The 19,096-nt window shown below is 34.1% G+C and overlaps 1 protein-coding gene across 6 annotated transcripts in view; it reads right to left on the reverse strand.

Annotated features, from left to right (window-relative positions):
- The window catches only part of ADK (adenosine kinase), a 499,563-nt gene that overhangs the window by 235,565 nt on the left and 244,902 nt on the right, over positions 1 to 19,096 (reverse strand). For all 6 annotated transcript variants that reach the window (XM_059053172.2, XM_067025331.1, XM_059053175.2 and 3 more), the window contains exons 5-6: positions 7,101 to 7,273; positions 3,919 to 4,027 (exon numbers count right to left, since the gene is read on the reverse strand). In XM_059053172.2, the coding sequence (XP_058909155.1) occupies positions 3,919 to 4,027; positions 7,101 to 7,273 (282 nt within the window). The remainder of the gene's footprint in view (positions 1 to 3,918; positions 4,028 to 7,100; positions 7,274 to 19,096) is intronic.

Here is a 19,096-nt window from a genome sequence, read left to right on the forward strand (position 1 = left end):
TAAATTTCTGTGCAAAATCCCACTGTACTCACAATGTAGTCCAAAACACTATTAAGGACTCACTGACAATATAAGAAAAATTACTATAACATTAGTAATTATACATGGATGAACAGTTATCTACTAGCTAAGAGCGTTTAAATTTATTTTTAAATGATAAAGTGACACAGAATTTTATAGAATCTAGAACAGTAATTTAGTGAGTTTCTTAGGTTGAATCAACTTTAAGACTGTTCAAATTCAAAGAACAAGTCAGGTAATCTGGCAGAAATAGAGTCATCTAAAAAAAATGAGAAACAAAACCAACCAGGAAATTTCTAATTCCAACCAAGATGAAAAGAATGAGGAATGGATTTAAACAACTTACACAACTATAAAACTAGACAAAATATAGGAAATATCAATTTTGAGAAATTGGACAATAATCAAATAAGGGACAAGATAAGGTGATCCCTACAATTATTCAAAAAATTCCTAGGGAGAATTTCCAGATTGCAGTCAGGGCAGAGAGAACCTAAACAGAGTCCAGTAGTCTCCATTCAGGAAAGCCAAGGTAGCTAGCACTGCAAGGGCAGCATACGGGCAAGGAGAGAGCCATTTGAAGAAAGAGGTACAAAATTCTCAAGATCTGTAGGGCTTTCCCAAGTCTATAGCACATGTGCATGAGGAAACAACCCAATGCCATGGCAAGAACCAGAAAAAAACACATATGATAGAATTTGCAGACAAGGGCATTAAAACAGGTGTTACAACTATATCCCATAACTTTAGAAATGGCAGACAGCAACACAAGTATGTAAAGCAGACAGAGCAGGAGTAAAAAAAAAGGCCCAAATGTTTAAACACTGAAAATATAAAAATAAAATGAAAATAACAACAAATATCAAGAGGCAGGATGAAATTAGAGTGCTAATTTTCTCACTTTTCACAGCACATTAATATTGCTTAAAAAAGAAAATATATGGTTTAGAAATTTAATGGCTCCAATTTCCTCATATTTTTCATAAACTCTTCCTAAATATCATAGTCTTAGAGGGCTAGTGTAAGAAATATTTCATATAAGAGAAGAAACAGACATATGCCAATCTGATTATAAAGGTAAAGAGCAACTAAGATGTAAGTTTTCGGGCTTCCCTGGTGGCGCAGTGCTTGAGAGCCTGACTGCCGATGCAGGGGATGCAGGTTCGCGCCCTGGTCTGGGAAGATCCCACATGCCGCAGAGCAACTGGGCCCGTGAGCCACAAATACTGAGCCTGCGCGTCTGGAGCCTGTGCTCCGCAACAAGAGAGGCCGCGATAGTGAGAGGCCCGCGCACCGCGATGAAGAGTGGCCCCCGCTTGCCACAACTAGAGAAAGCCCGTGCACAGCAATGAAGACCCAACACAGCCAAAAATAAGTAAATAAATAAATTTTTTTTAAAAAGAGATTGGAAAGTAGAACTTTAATGTTGGTGAATTTACTGTTTAAAAAAAAAGATTTAAGTTTTCAACATGTAATTAGCTATTGACATAACCAGTAATCCCTAAAATCCTACTAACAAAGAATTCAGTTTAAACATGGAAAAACTGAGTTTATATGCTGTAAGTGGGACACCTGCTATGAAGGTAAAAAAGATGTCAACACTTCATTTAAACTGAAAGAGAATATTGGTATATACATATTCCATTTCGACTTTTTATTAGCAAAGTTTTTGCTGTGAATTGCAGATTCAATGCATTATGTGACAGAGAAAATGAGGAAGGTTTTTTTTTTTTTTTTAATGAGGAAGGTTTTGAATTTTCTTAATGCTTGTGACCATTATTAATTCATGGAACAGTGAGAAGAAAAATTGAGTATATAGATCTAGTTTATTTTATGTAATGCAGATAGACATCTTACTTATGGAAATGTGTTAGATATATTGAGCTGCTTCTTCAGATCAAGAACCTTTTGTATAAAGAGCTCCCAAAATTTCAAGTTGTTGAAACTCTGAAGTTTATGATGATGATGTAAGACGACTGCTGACACTACAGAACCTGAAAGTGTAGAGAAGCTAACCTGATTTCTTGAAATAAGTATAGACATACATATCTACTCTATCTAAATTTGCAGTTTTCTTATTAAGACTAGACTGCATGCTCTGAGCTGAAAGGGAATTAAAGATTTAAAAGAAATGCTGAAAGTCTGTGGAAAAAATTTTACATTTCAGAAGAAATTTCACAGATTTTGATGAACAAGAAGTATGTTCTTAGTTGTTAGCATAATAAATATTTGTTGAATGTTCACCAAGAATATACAGCATCTACAGCATCCCAGGCATCCAATGAGTCTACTATTTTCAGAACTATTTAAAAATAGCCAAACTCTGAACAAACTATAGATTTACCTGGCAATGTGAAAGAGCATTCTTTTATGAAACAGCTGAAACAGAAACTAAGAGCTAACAGCTACAATCAGATATATCAACTGGAATACATTTTGATACTTGTTTCTGGCTGAATATACCACACAAGTTTCAAAAGTAATTCAATTTTATTAATTTGACCAAAACTGATCCCTCTACACTTTCTACAAAACTGTACTTGAATAGTTAACACTACTATAAAAGTTCCATCTACCCAAAGTTGGCTAGATGAGTTATAGTTACATAATTGTTAAAACTATTATCTGGTTGCAACTTGGGTCTATACTGCTACAAAAATTTCATTCACGCAAAACTGGCTAGATGTGTTACATGTACGTAAGTGTTAAAATTATGACTTGTTTCCAAGTTAGCTCATAATTTGGGGCCCAATTACTATATATTGACATACAAAGAGTTGTAATTGTCAGGGTAAAAATATTTTTCTAATTTAATATATTGTCATGTTTCAGTCAGTACATATAACATAAATAACACCAAACTTTAAACCATATGCTCTTTGACTTTCAAATGTAAGATGGCTGGAAGAAGAGGTAACATGACTTTCCTCTATATAATCCTCTCAATGTAAGCATTTACTTGACAGTTATAAATGGGTAGGATTTGCTATACAGAGGAATCAATAACCTTGTAAAGCCTACAGCAGTGCACGTAAACATGCTGTAAGAGACATTAACACTAGACTGAAAGAAATAATTATACTTTCAATAAACATGTTCCTACTGGATAATCAATTTTTTATGCATCTTACCAGCTGTTTCACTGCGCAGGTAGTAAATGGCAGCAGCTGTTATATCAAAACCGTATATGCAAATGAAGTGCTTTTAATTTTTCATAGGTATCTACTTAGTATTTGTGATCAGCCACATTTAACTCATATTAAATAAAAACAAGGTATTCATAGGGTGATTAACTCAGGAGAATTTTTAGTACAGTCTTATTTTAGAAATGAATTCTTAACCAATTATTTTTTATGCCAGAAGGCTTAATAATTCAAATTACATGCTGCCCATATTCTGATATTTAAAAGATTTGTCATGATCAATGTTTCTAAAATATTAACTTAAAAGGTGTCATGGTAATTACTATGGAATAAATAGTAATTATGTTTTTTCATCAAATAAGCTCAAACTGTTTGCAGTGAATATTTATATTGCTAATAATATTTCTGCACACAATGCATGGCATCATTCACAACAAGTAGCCTAAAAATATAAATTTCCAGAATTACTTCAAAAGACCTTAATATTTAATATAGAATTTGATACCTGGTTTAAAAACATCTATGTATAATGTATCCAAAAAGAGGTATATTTGAAGGTAAATAATACAAATCATGCTACCACAGAATGATCATATTTCTGTTCTGTGTATGTAATAGTGAACCTAGCATATGCTTTGAGATGGGTTAAGAATTTACAGTATAATAAGAGACAATTATTTTTAAATGTAAATCAGCTAACAACTATGTTATAGTGTAAATATGTACCAGAAATTTGAATTAGGCAAATACTTACTGCTATATAATAAACTCTTGCTTTGTCTACCAATATCCAGTTTTTCTCCATATCAAGATGTTTTTCCTTTTTATAACAATTGGCAGCAGCAAGATTAGCTACAAGGGATCTAAAACAACAATAACAAAAAGCAAGTAAGTTTTACATGTAGCCAAACTTGTCATATAACTATACAGTTAATTAAAAACATTTTTTTAAATTTTTTAAAAATTTTATTCTTAATTCTTCAAACTGCCGTATACTGATTTTAATAAATGTAAATAAAATTACTTTTGTTTTGAAAACTTTTCAAGATGTCTCTGTTGCATTTGAGATAAACAAGGACATTAATCCTTGCTCTTAATATCATCTGATATTTTGATAAACTGGCATTTAAGCTTCCTTTTGATACTAAAATGATAAAATTATCTACTTTCTACATTTTTAATAGTCCAAAATAAAGTTAAGAAATAGCTACTATGTAGTTACACACAAAAAAATATATATATGCAACTAAAAACTTCAGTTTTCAAATATCAACACAATATCCACTGATATTTAATCTAATGCTTTAAAAGCCAAGTATGGGATTAATTTTACAATACACACATATAAATGTAGACCACATTTACTATGAGGGATTAATTTTATTAATCCATTACATAATACCATTACATTTTATGGGCTAGAATAAATTAAAATTAGTTTTCATAGTTGAAAACTCCCTGCACTGTTCCAGTTTTATAGCTGAAAATCTAAGCAGAATACTACATTTAAAATCTTGTTCCAAGTGCCACACAGAGCTTTTTATTATTGCCCAACAATTAAACTTAATACAATAATTATTTATGTTACAGACAAAGAAATAAAAACACTTTTCCCCCCTCCTTCTAACCCACAAATTAAAAAAAAAAAACTTGCCAATTTTTCAAATTTTTTTTAAGTAACAGTTGTAGTTAAAAACATCCCACAAATACATCATCTCATCACTTAAGATCTTGGTAATATGGTTAGATTCTCTTTTGAAAAAAGTAGATCAATTCTCTTCCAAAACATATTTCTACTCACTCATATTCCATCTGACTAACTGAAGGATACATTCTGTTTATGCTCAATTAAATTAATGAAATTAAGAGTGATATTCATCAATACATGTATATGCAAAATAACTATATTAAAATTTAAGGATAATTAATTTATAAAAAATATTTTAGTAATCATGACTCTTGCAAAATGTTGACAAAAAACGGTTACTAAATAAAAGCAAATACTTCTGGCATGAGCTACTAAACTCTATATGATTAAAAAAAACTACTCTTTGATAGGAAACTAAATAGTTCCTCCGAAAGAAAATACAGGTATCCTTACTATCCAAGTGTATCTATCTGGTTCAGAGTTTGTGGAGATTAAGAACCTGGATTAAGAAGAATATTCCCTTAACCTGAGTTTGGAACACTGGAAGTTAGAGTTCCTAGCTCTATTTAAAACAATTTATCCAAATCTATTAGGTTCCACAATTTGCATAATGAATGAGACAGCGAGGGTTTCCCTCAGTTTCTGACTTCCAATAGCAATTAATACCGATCACCATAACCATTATATGAGTATATAAATTAAGCTGTTGAAATCTGGAAGACCTAATATTATCATACCTGTTCTTTAAAATAACAACTTAACATACAAAAACAATTTAGCAATTTTACTGTAGCCGGAGTGGTATCAGAGGCAAAAGTTGACACATTTCTCACTAATGGGAAAACTCCGCACCTGCATACTAAAGTTGGTTTTTAGAAAAACTGAAAAGGGGAAAGGTCTAAATAAGTATATCTCTATGTTTGAACTGATGGTTTTATTTATTAAAACCTTAAAATCAGGGCTTCCCTGGTGGCGCAGTGCTTGGGAGTCCACCTGCCGATGCAGGGGACATGGGTTCGTGTCCTGGTCTGGGAAGATCCCACATGCTGCGGAGCGGCTGGGCCCGTGAGCCATGGCTGCTGAGCCTGAGTGTCCGGAGCCTCTGCTCCGCAACGGGAGAGGCCACAACAGTGAGAGGCCTGCATACCACAAAAACAAAAACACCACCTTAAAATCATAAATTTCTCCTACACCCAAAAAATAAAGTTACAGGAAAGTTTGAAAATGGCTTTGGTACCCTAATTGTTTTTGAAAGTTATATTTTAGTTATTTAATGACTACTGTCCAGAATAGTGTCAGGTCTTTAACATACATCTGAGAGGTCGAAGAGTGAGCAAAAACAAATGAGGTAAACAGGAGGAATGGAGAAAGGGGAGGAGAGATAAGGGAGGAAATAAAGAAGACAAAGAGGCAAATAAGAAAGAAGGGGAAGAAAGGGAGATAGGAAATGGTGGAGGACAGACAATATTTTTAGCTATAAGGGATGTAAAGTTATCTAGTGAATCACCATTTTAAAAGAGATCATCTTCGGTGATTCTAACAATAACTAGGAAAATTATTATTTTTCCTTTCCAAAGGAGAAAAAAGCCCATGCTGATAAGCAGTATGCTAATAATGATGTTAGCAAAGCATGAATGTACTGAAGATATACCTCCACGTAGCTGCAAAAGGCACCAAAAAAAGCAATGCGTGGAAGGTTCTGAGAGACAGAGTTCAAGTTCACACAAAGAAAAACTTTCTGATATGCAAAGTTGTATAGAAATGTAATAGATTGTTTTTTGAGTGGTGCATTACCCATGACGGAAGTTGTTTAGTATGGACAGATGACTGTTTGCGAGAAATGCTTTAGATGACCTAATTTATATGAGGCTGGATATAATGTGATATTTTATATATGTTAAAAAATATATATATGTATATATGTATTTTAATATTCCAATCTCAGGATATGTTGAAACGAACATTCTTCCTAATGCCAGTTCGGCAAGAACCTAGCTACAAAACACTGAATAAAATGCACTCCTTTTCTGACCCTAATTATAAAAAGTAGAGGCTGGACTAGATAATCTCAAACTTTTCATTTCATTACGCTTCATGAAGATAACAACAGGTTCAAGAAAGGTAAAAAAAAAATTTTTAAGGAAAAGTGATACTAGGAAGAAGAGTTTATTAAACATTAAAATTAATTACAAACATGAGGTCTAAATTCCAAACTCAGATTTGAATTCAGATTTTACCAGTGGTTAAACAGTCAGTTAGTACAGTGCTTCCCTTGAAATAACACTGACCTGTTGCCACCAGTGATGCATGCAGCACAAGTTCCTGTTGGCTGCTCATTCTGTTCATAGTAATGAGCATCCACATGGGCTTCAGCAGCTTTTTTCTTCAGGATCTCCCCAAATTTATCTATCCCGATGCATCCAAAAAATGTTGCTGCTTTGTGTGGCTGCTGAATCATCCACTGAAAAATACAAACATAAATAATTTTAATGGGTCAGAAAAATGGTACACATAGTTCAGTATTCTGCGAAGGATGGTGGCATAAAAGGGTTGCTTTGTTAGCAGCTGTGGCTGTTAGGAATGGAATTTCAATCCTGTATCACCACTTATGATAACAAATTTGATATAACAACCACATAAAATCTTACACTTCCTTCAGGGAAAGAAAGAGAACACAGTGGTTAAGAACTCAAAGTCATACAGACCTTAGGCCAATACTGGCTTGATACAGAAAAATAATACTGAGTCCAATAGAAGTAGTGAAGCGTTGTCATTAAAAGACCAGAATCCATACTGAATACTGTGTGGGTTCAAAACTTGCCTCTGCTACTAATTAGCTGCATAAGTAAGACCATGTCACTTAACATTTCTAAGCCTCATTGTCCTCATATGTAAATGAGGAAAATAATTATAAATACACCTCATAAAGCTACTGGGGATTAAATTAAGTAATTTAAGTTAATGTATATGCATTGTGGTATCAGGCACAAAGTAGATGATGTATATTAGCTGTGGTTGTCACTAATATTGTACTTCAATATATATACGTGTGTGTGTATATATACACATATATATATGCTAAACTACGTTCATGTCTAATAAGTTGTTTTAAAAACAAGTTATTGGACTTGCCCAGTGGCACAGTGGTTAAGAATCCACCTGCCAATGCAGGGGACACAGGTTCAAGCCCTGGTCTGGGAAGATCCCACATGCTGTAGAACAACCAAGCCTGAGTGCCACAACTACTAAGCTTGTGTTCTACAGCACGTGAGCCACAGCTACTGAGCCCATGTGCCTACAGCCCATGCTCCACAACAAGAGAAGCCACCACAATGAGAAGTCCACACACTGCAATCAAGAGGAGCCCCCGCTCCCTGAAACTAGAGAAAGCCCTTGCGCAGCAATGAAGACCCAACGCAGCCAAAATAAATAAATAAATAAACAAACAACTTAGTTATTCAGAAATAAACAGTATTAAAAATTCTAATTCATTAGTCTCATAAAACTTTAATTTCTTTGCTATAAATTAATCAGTGTATTTATTTTAAAATGCATACTTTTCATTGATATGTTATCTATTATAATTAGGCTCAAATTTCTGAGCTTTCTAATACTTGTATTAGTTATTGTAAACAGCATCTATTTTTTTCTAAGACTTTTTAGCAAAATACTCAATATGCAAAGTCAAAAATATCAAAATATTACATTACTTTAAATATCTGGAGTATAAAAGAAATGCATGTATGTTTAGTGTTAAAGGGATGAGGAAAGTAACAAAAGGTAACAAAGAGAAATCTGTAAGATAAAGATATAGTAACTGATGATCTAGTAGTCCAATTCTACTTCTAGGGATTTCTCCTGAAGATACATGTCCACAAATATAAAACAACATATACAGAAGTATTCTTTGAGACATTATTTGTAATGGCAAAATGTTGGAAACAAAACGTCCATCCATAGAAGACTGGTTGAATAAAATATGATAAATCCAATCAATGGAATACAACACAACAATTTAAAAAAGAAAAGCTGTTTGAAATACAACAAATAAATGCAACATGTAGTCATTACCAGATGCTGAACTGAGAATAAAATCAAACAGCTATAAAAGACTATTAGAATAATCACTGAGATTGGAATATCTATAATATATTAGAAAACAGGATTGTATAAATTCTAAATTTCTCAAATATAGGATAAATACTTCAAAATCATTCAGGGAGAAAAAAATATATTAATTTAAATAAAGAAAGAGAAAGCAAATTTTTTTATTTTTGAGAAAGCAAATGTTGAAATGCTGAAAACTGGTAGATCCAATGGCATTTTTCACAGAACTAGAACATAAAATTTCACAATTTGTATGGAAACACAAAAGACCCAGAACAGCCAAAGCAATCTTGAGAAAGAAAAGCGGAGCTGGAGGAATCAGGCTCCCTGATTTCAGACTATACTACAAAGATACAGTAATCAAGACAATATGGTACTGGCACAAAAAGAGAAATATAGATCAACGGAACAGGATAGAAGGCCCAGAGATAAACCCATGCACATACGGTCCCCTTATCTTTGATAAAGGAGGCAAGAGTATAAAATGGAGAAAAGACAGCCTCTTCAAAGTGGTGCTGGGAAAATGGGACAGCTATACGTAAAAGAATGAAATTAGAACACTCCCTAACACCATACACAAAAATAAACTCAAAATGGATTAAAGACCTGAATGTAAGGCCAGACACTGTAAAACTCTTAGAGAAAACATAGGCAGAACACTCTATGTCATAAATCACAGCAAGATCCTTTTTGACCCATCTCCTAGAGAAAGGGAAATAAAAACAAAAAAAAAACAAACGGGACCTACTGAAACTTAAAAGGTTTGGCACAGCAAAGGAAACCATAAACAAGATGAAAAGACACCCTCAGAATGGGAGAAAATATTTGCAAATGAATCAATGGACAAAGGATCAATCTCCAAAATTTACAAGCAGCTCATGCAGCTTAATATCAAAAAAAACCCCCCACCCAATCCATAAATGGGCATAAGACACAAACAGACATTTCTCCAAAGAAGATATACAGACTGCTAACAAACACATGAAAGGATGCTCAATATCACTAACCATTAGAGAAATTCAAATCAAAACTACAATGAGGTATCACCTCACACCAGTCAGAATGGCCATCATCAAAAAATCTACAAACAATAAATGCTGGAGAGGGTGTGGAAAAAGGGAACTCTCTTGCACTGTTGGTGGTAATGTGAATTGATACAGCCACTATGGAGAACAGTATGGAGGTTCCTTAAAAAACTAAAAATACAACTACCATACGATGCAGCAATCCCACTACTGGGCATATACCCTGAGAAAATCATAATTCAAAAAGAGTCATGTATCACAATGTTCACTGCAGCTCTACAGGATATGGAAGCAACCTAAGTGTCCATCGACAGATGAATGGATAAAGATGTGGCACATAAGGGAATATTACTCAGCCATAAAATGAAACGAAATTGAGTTATTTGTAGTGAGGTGGATGGACCTAGAGTCTGTCATACAGAGTGAAGTAAGTCAGAAAGAGAAAAACAAATACAGTATGCTAACACATATATATGGAATCTTTAAAAAACAACAACAACAAATGGTTCTGCAGAACCTAGGGGCGGGACAGGAATAAAAACGCAGATGTAGAGAAGGGGCTTGAGGACACGGGGAGGGGGAAGTGTAAGCTGGGATGAAGTGACAGTGGCATGGACATATGTATACTACCAACTGTAGAATAGATAGCTAGTGAGAAGCAGCAGCGTATCACAGGGAGATCAGCTCAGTGCTTTGTGACCACCTAGAGGGGTGGGATAGGGAAGATTGGAGGGAGACGCAAGAGGGAGGAGATATGGGGACATGTGATATGTATAGCTGATTCACTTTGTTATAAAGCAGAAACTAACACACCATTGTAAAACAATTATACTCCAATAAAGATGTTAAAAAATTTTAAAAAACAAAAAATAAAATAAAATGAAAATTGATACATCTATGACAAGTATACCGAAATTCCTTTTACTATTTTTTATACTTCTATGTAAGTTAGAAAATTTTCAAAATTAAAGGATGGGCTAAAGATACTGTAATGAAATCAAACATTCCACTTAAAAATAACAATAATTTAAAATTAGCTTATTCAGTCTTTAATATTATCAATCAATTTATTAAAATAAGTCCATCATGAAGCAGTTAATATCTTAGAATGCATCAATATCCATACCTAATAGATTTTAAATCCTTTAAACCATGCTTAGGTAAATAATACATTTAACATCAGAAAATACCTGTATGTTGTTCTATAATTTACTTTTATTCATGTAGAAGCATGGTTAAATGATGAACTATGCTTTAGGTAGTAAAATTTAAAAAGGCAAAGTCAACAGCAAATTTAACTAAGATTATTTAAATAACTTAAAATGTCATCAAAATAAAAGGAAACACCAGTGAAAGTGAAGTTATTATAATGTAACTCAGCCTAATTATAATTGAAGTTCACATGTTCACACTAGTCTGAAAAAAGGGGCTATATCAACTCACTATCAGGCTTAAATGACTTTCAACCCTTCCATAAGCAGGATTTAAATGAATTGAAGTGTTTCCTTTACAAATCAATACTACTTGAACCTGCAAGACAAAAAAATGGACAAATAATAGAACTATTCAGCAGGTTGTTATAATTCCACTATTGAGTATTTTATCACAGGAAACTGGCTAACATTCTGGAAATATCTGATTATCAGCATATTAACAAAACATGAGACCTTTACTCTTGATCAGTGACCTCCACTCAAAAGTCAGTCAATCTAAAATGAAAGTTTAGTAAGCCAAAGCAGACACACAAAAGAAATAGAAGCAATGTTCACTTTTCAAAGTACTCAGTAATCTAGGTGAATAAATCAAGATGTTATAATCAAGAAAGTTGAAAAAGATTAAAAATACAAAATTTTTAAAAGTTTATAATTTGTTTTTAATTTTTTAAAATTTTATTTTATTATTATTTCTTATACAGCAGGTTCTTATTAGTTATCTATTTTATATGTATCAGTGTATATATATAAATCCCAATCGCCCAATTCATCACCCCCTGCCACTTTCCCCTCTTGGGGTTCATACCTTTGTTCTCTACATCTGTGTCTGTATTTCTGCCCTGCAAACCAGCTCATCCGTACCATTTTTCCAGGTTCCAAATATATGCGTTAATATACAATATTTGTTTTTTTTCTTTCTGACTTACTTTACCCTGTATTACAGTCTAGAGATCCATCCACGTCTCTACAAATGACCCAATTTCATTCCTTTTTAGGGCTGAGTAATATTCCATTGTATATACATACCACATCTTCTTTATCCATTTGTCTGTTGATGGGCATTTAGGTTGCTTCCTTGACTTGGCTATTGTAAAGAGTGCTACCATGAACATTGGTGTGCACGTGTCTTTTTGAATAATGGTTTTCTCTGGGTATATGCCCAGTCGGATTACCATATGCCCATAGTAGGGTCATATGGTAATTCTATTTTTTAAGGTTCCTCAAGTTTTTTAAGGAACCTCCATACTGTCCTCCATAGTGGCTGTATCAATTCATATTCCCACCAGTAGTGCAAGAGGGTTCCCCTTTCTTTTTAACATCTTTATTGGAGTATGACTGCTTTACAATGGTGGGTTTAGTTTCTGTTTTATTAAAAAGTGAATCAGCTATACATATACATATATCCCCATATCTTCTCCCTCTTGCATCTCCCTCCCACCCTCTCTATCCCACCCCTCTAGGTGGTCACAAAGCACCGAGCTGATCTCCCTGTGCTATGTGGCTGCTTCCCACTAGCTATCTATTTTACATTCGGTAGTATATATATGTCCATGCCACTCTCTCACTTCATAACAGGGTTCCCTTTTCTCCACACCCTCTCCAGCATTTGTTGTTTATAGATTTTCTGATAATGCCCATTCTGACTGGTGTGAGGTGATACCTCATGTAGTTCTGATTTGCATTCCTCTAACAATTAGTGATGTCGAGTAGCTTTTCATGTGCCTCTTGGCCATCTGTATGTCTTCTTTGGAGAAATGTCTATTTAGGTCTTCTGCCCATTTTTGGATTGGGTTGTTTGTTGTTTTTTTTTTAAAATACTGAGCTGCATGAGCTGTTTATGTATTTTGGATATTAAACCTTTGTCCATTGATTCATTTGCAAATATTTTCTCCCATTCTGAGGGTTGTCTTTTCATCTTATTTATAGTTTCCTTTGCTGTGCAAAAGCTTTTTTAAGTTTCATTAGGTCCCATTTGTTTATTTTTGTTTTTATTTCCATTTCTCTAGGAGGTGGGTCAAAAAGGATCTTGCTGTGATTTATGTCAGAGTGCTCTTCCTATGTTTTCCTTGAAGTTTTATAGTGTCTGGTCTTACATTTAGGTCTTTAATCCATTTTGAGCTTATTTTTGTGTATGGTGTTAGGGAGTGTTCTAATTTCATTCTTTTACATGTAGCTGTCCAGTTTTCCCAGCACCACTTATTGAAGAGACTGGCTTTTCTCCATTGATATCCCTGCCTCCTTTATTATAGATTAGTTGACCATAGGTGCGTGGGTTTATCTCTGGGCTTTCTATCCTGTTCCAGTGAACTATACTTTTGTTTTTATGCCAGTACCATACTGTCTTGATTACTGTAACTCTGTAGTACAGTCTGAAGCCAGGGAGTCTGATTCCTCCAGCTCCATTTTTTTCCCTCAAGATTCCTCTGGCTACTTGGGGTCTTTTGTGTCTCTATACAAATTTTAAGGTTTTTTTGTTCTAATTCTGTAAAAAATGTCATTGGTAATTTGATGGGGATTGCATTGAATCTGTAGATTGCTTTGGGTAGTACAGTCATTTCACAATATTGATTTTTCCAATCCAAGAACATGGTATATCTCTCCATCTGTTTGTGTTAACTTCGATTTCTTTCATTAGTGTCTTACAGCTTTCTGAGTATACGCAATCAGAGAAGAAAAAGAAATAGAGGAATACAAATTGGAAAAGAAGAAGTAAAACTGTCACTGTTTGCAGATGACATGATACTATACAGAGATATTCCTAAAGATGCCACCAGAAAACTACTAGAGCTAATCAATGAACTTGGTAAAGTTGCAGGATACAAAATTAATGCACAGAAATCCCTTGTATTCCTATACACTAACAAGGAAAGATCAGAAAGAGAAATTAAGGAAACAATCCCATTTACCACTGCAAGAAAAAGAATAAAATACCTAGGAATAAACCTACCTGAGGAGGTATAAATAATTTAAATTCTGTTAAAACTTTAGTACACCACTAACTTTGTCTCAAACACAATGTTACCAACACCTGACCAATCTGTTTCCTACCCTTCTGACATGCGATCGGTAAACATTTAACACATGTATACTAGAGAATAAAATGATGAAAATGACAGTGTCCCTAATATGAAATCAAAATCATTAAATTGTCAGATTCTCTAGAAGAGAGATTTAAATTTGTTCATAACCTGATTATGTTGCCTTTTTTTAGGTAAAACAAACTGCCCAACTTTTCTTTGTTTATGTAAGGACAGAACATCCTTAAACACCTATCGTTAACTTCCAGTCCAGCCCTGAGGGAGTAGCAGGGTCCAGAACTACCCCTGTGTTCTGAATAACTAAAAAGAAAAGCAAAAGGGAACAACTACAGAATTTTCAGACATTGGCCAATAGGCAGAACTGGACTGTAATCTCTGATAGAAAAGACAGAAGGTGAGCCCTGACATCATGCAGACTCTCTGCCAGGAGGCCATTTCCAGACTGTGGTGCAGGCAGGAAGAAGCCAAACAGAGCCTGGCATTCTCACTGAATTAAGCCCGCAGAGATAAGTGTTCAAGGAGTCAGGAAACTGGAAATGGCAAAAAAGATTTTCAGAGCTGAAATCCATATAGAGTAACTCTTGAGGCGTTGGCTGGGGACTGATCTGTGCATGCTTAAGGAATATATGAGATCACAAAGAATCTTATATAAATGCTCCAGGATTGAAAAGTCAGTTTATCAAGGTCTCAGGACTCAAGGAAAGATCTAATGTGGTTCTATATACTACCAAGGAACACTTGAAAACTAAAATTAAGAAAACAGTGTCATCTACAATAACATCAAAAAATGAAACATATCGGGAAAAATTTAAGAAAACACGTTGAAGACCTATGCACAGAACACTATATATGTTTGCTGAGGGGGAAAAAACCCCCACCTATATAAATGGAGAGGCTATGTGCATGAATTGGAAAACTCAACACTCCTTTTGTTTTTTTTTGGGTGGGGCCGTCCTACGCGGTTTGCAAGATCTCAGTTCCCCAACCAGAGACTGAACCTGGGCCCTCAGCAGTGAAAGTGAGGAGTCCTAACCGCTTGACTGCCAGGGAATTCCCGAAAACTTAATATTCTTAAAACAGCAATTCTCCCCTAATAGATTCATAGAGTCATTGCTAACTCGAGTCAAAATCTCAATAGGATTTTTGCGGATATCAAAAAGCTGATTCTATCAACAGTAAAAGGAGAACTAGAATAGCCAAAGGTTAGGAGGTATGTAAGTGTGACAGAAACCAACATTGCTAAATTCCAGTTTCTTCAAATATAAAATGTGTATAATATAACCTGTGATCTTGTAAGGATGCTTAAGAATTAGAAACAGACTATCAAGACATGCACTCTAGTTCAGTAAATGATACCTAATAATACAGTTGTTTCTCTTTTACACAGAGGATGAAAGGGCTCTCACTATACTGTAAGTAACTATACCTAACTAGAGAACCAGAAAGCCATTACTGTTAATTTTAAATAAATAAATGAATTAGTTGAATTCAATTTTAACAGCAATAGTAAAGCTACAATGTTATCAGAAAACACCCAGGAGGGAGATGAACTGCAGCTGGGGGGATCAGAAAAGGCTTCCAGAGATGGGTGACATTATCAAGCAGTCTTTGAAGGATAGGTATAATTTTTTAAAATGGCTATGAACTGGAAAGAAATTAGAAGCATAGAGCACCTGATTCCTTTACTGTGTTAGGAATTTTATCATGGTGTCCCTAAGGCAAAAGAAATTCTACTTATTAAGTAGTTAGTTCTAAACAACTTAAGTATTTATTTCCTAACAATTTAGTACTTGTCTAGCACTGCAAAATTCTCAAACCTTGGAATCAGGATGGTCACCACCACCCTCATTTCCTGTCTCACATTGATTTCTGAGCAGTGCTTATTTTTGTAAATCACAGAAACCCAGTTTTACAAAGTATATGATACCACCAAAAGGAATGTAGCAACCTAATTTTAAAATGAAAATATCTAAAGTTAGTGGTTTGTGCTGTACCTGATAGATGTCACTGCTTCCCTAGAAAATTTAAAATATCCTGAGGAACCAAAGTGGGTCTGCAGCAAAGAGGCCTTAGCACACAGTTTGAGAAATAAAAGAAGTATAGTGTTAACAAAAATAATAAGAAAGAGAAATAAAGGAAAATAAATATTTGTCATTAGGAGTATGACAGAGCACTATGTGTGAGGGAAGAGACTAATGGAGAAAAGATCTATGCCAGATCATTAAATGCCACTTAAACAAGTTTAGGTGGCATTCTGTAGATAGAAGGGTGCACAGGAGGGTTTTTGAGCAAAGAAGTTAGGTGATAAGAGATGATACCTCATTAAGGTAAGAAAGCAGGAGGAGAAAATTTACAACTGAATTTAAACAGGAGCTGAAAAAATGAGCTTCACATCAAGAGTCTTTAACAACATATGGAAAGACTTCTATTAATATTAACTTCATCTTCCAGATGAATTTCCGCTTTGTCACCTCAATGCAATATTTAGGACAATATAAATGACAATAATGCTCAAGAACCAGCCACTTCTAAAATAATTCTATGTACTTTAATTCAATCCGTAACAGAATAATAAAGAATGACACCTAGATACTAAAATAACTGCAAGATAAGCCTAAGAAACTTTATACAAGAAAACCCAATGAGGCATTTCAAGAAAACAGTAAAGCACAACTAAAAGAAATTAAATGTCAAAACTGGGAAATAACAGGAACAAGCAGATTGCAAAGGGTGATGAGGAAATCAAAACTGAAGTACTTGGTTAGGACAATAGCATAAATCACAAAGCTTAAAGGATTGATTCTCTCAGATGACGGCTAAGCTACCAAGTGAGTCAGGGTGAAACAGAAAATTTTCATAAATATTATTAAGAATCCATTCTCCCTCAGTAACTAGTAACGTTAGCCTCCTTTCCTGCCAAAACTGCTCCATTTTCACCTGCTGGCATGCATCCTATTAGTAAAATTGATTCCCAATAATTCTACTATTATCCCAGCAAGTTTTTTAGGTATTTTTGTTGTTAAATACCTGTTAACATCTATTGCTCAGAAGAGATTTTGGGAAACTTTGGCCTACTAGAAAAAAAGAAACTTTAGACTCAGATATATGTAAGTTCATCTAGTCATGGGATGATAAATTATATACTCTAAGAGACATTATATTTCTTGCAGAATTATTGTGAGACTTGAATAAGATAATGCAAGCAAAGTGCCTAAAGTAGTGCCTATTAAAGAGTGCTGCTGCTGATGATAATAACAGGGCACTGAGATATGATAAAAATAAATTTTAGTGTAACGTCATTTTAACTCATTCCATAAATATTTTTTGATCACTTACCATCTGTTGGACATTATTGTAGTAAATAATAGATAAAGAAACACTTCTCTATCTCTTTTGTAGGCTTGTTTTCTTCTCCCCATTTTTGAGTGTTCCCCAGCCTGGATTCTCTTCACACCCTATCTATTTAGATAGATAGATAGGTAACAAGAGCGAGAGAGACAGAGAAAGAGAGAATGAGAATGTTATTGCAGCACATGGGAGTAGTAAGTACATCAGACTTTGGAGAGTGACCAAAGAAGATCTCCTAAGGGAAATATGAGAACCTGTGTCCAAACTGAAATTTGTAGGACTTAAGGGACATGGTGGGTGTTGGGTGGGATAGTTAATTTTTTCCGTGGATGAATGACAAAGAGGCTCAGAAGCAAAAAAGAGAGTATTGGAATTAAAGAACTAAAAATAAATTCAGTATTCCAAAAAGGATTTTGATACCTTATAAATGCAATGAATGAACATAAATAAGGTGTTAGAATCAAAATGCATATAATCTCTTTTTTCAATTTGTATTCTAAAGATACAATATTTTCTAAAGCACATGATAAATGCAAACTGGGTAAAGTCCACATGGAGATATCATTAATAATATAACCATTAGTCCAGGTTAAAGGTTCAGCAGAACACCTGGCATAAGGTTGGCATAGAATAAATTTTAACTATTCTTATAATTACTACTATTGTAATTATTATATGAGTAGCAATAACACTATTATTTCTAAGACAAACTGTTAAATATTTAGAATACTAGGAAGAAGTCTGAATTTTATTTTCTAAGGAGATTTGTAGCCTGTACGAGGTCTGTGGGCCCCAATCAGGGCAAGGTATGTGTGAGAGGAAGAAGGGAATCCATTAACTCCCTAAAATGTAAGGAAATTTTAATGTATTTTTCAGAGGAGAAGATTCACGAATTTGATCAGATTCCTAAAAGGGATTAGACCACTCACACCAGAGAGGAAGGAGGGGGAGGAGGAATGGTATAGGGAGAATACAGCTATAGCTAGGGTGGATACCTTTTTCTTTCTAATAGGACTGCGCCAAATTAACCAAGAAAACCATTGATCCAAAGCTATTTATCTAAATTAGAAAATACTGTATGTTATGTTTTTTAAACAACTTATATTATCTGAAATTGTTACTCAATTTCTTTGGCTATCAAAAATAAGTAGCCTAGATTTATTTCCCAAAGTCTCCAAAATTAGGTGATAAAAAATAACACAGCACCTGAATATGGCGCCATAACAGGCTTCAGTTTTTTATTCACTCTGCCTTCCAAAAGAAGCCTTTAAGCAACAAGATTTCTACCCAATGGATAATAAATATTCTATTTCTAATTCTCCCAAGATTTAAAAAATCATGCCTATCTTTTCTTTAAGTTTCTTGCTATGCACAATGAAGTCTCACTTTTAGGTTGGAATAAAGGTATCTCATAAGGAGAAATGAGATCTGTAATTAAAACAACAACAACAACAACCACCTGCCAGAAAGTGTCTGCAGAAACAGAATTCAATATAGCATTTCCATGACATTAATTGAAATTGTTAAATTCTCTTACATAGTGAAATGATGT

This window comes from Kogia breviceps, chromosome 2, assembly GCF_026419965.1.
Source record: "Kogia breviceps isolate mKogBre1 chromosome 2, mKogBre1 haplotype 1, whole genome shotgun sequence".
Lineage (NCBI taxonomy): Eukaryota > Metazoa > Chordata > Mammalia > Artiodactyla > Physeteridae > Kogia > Kogia breviceps.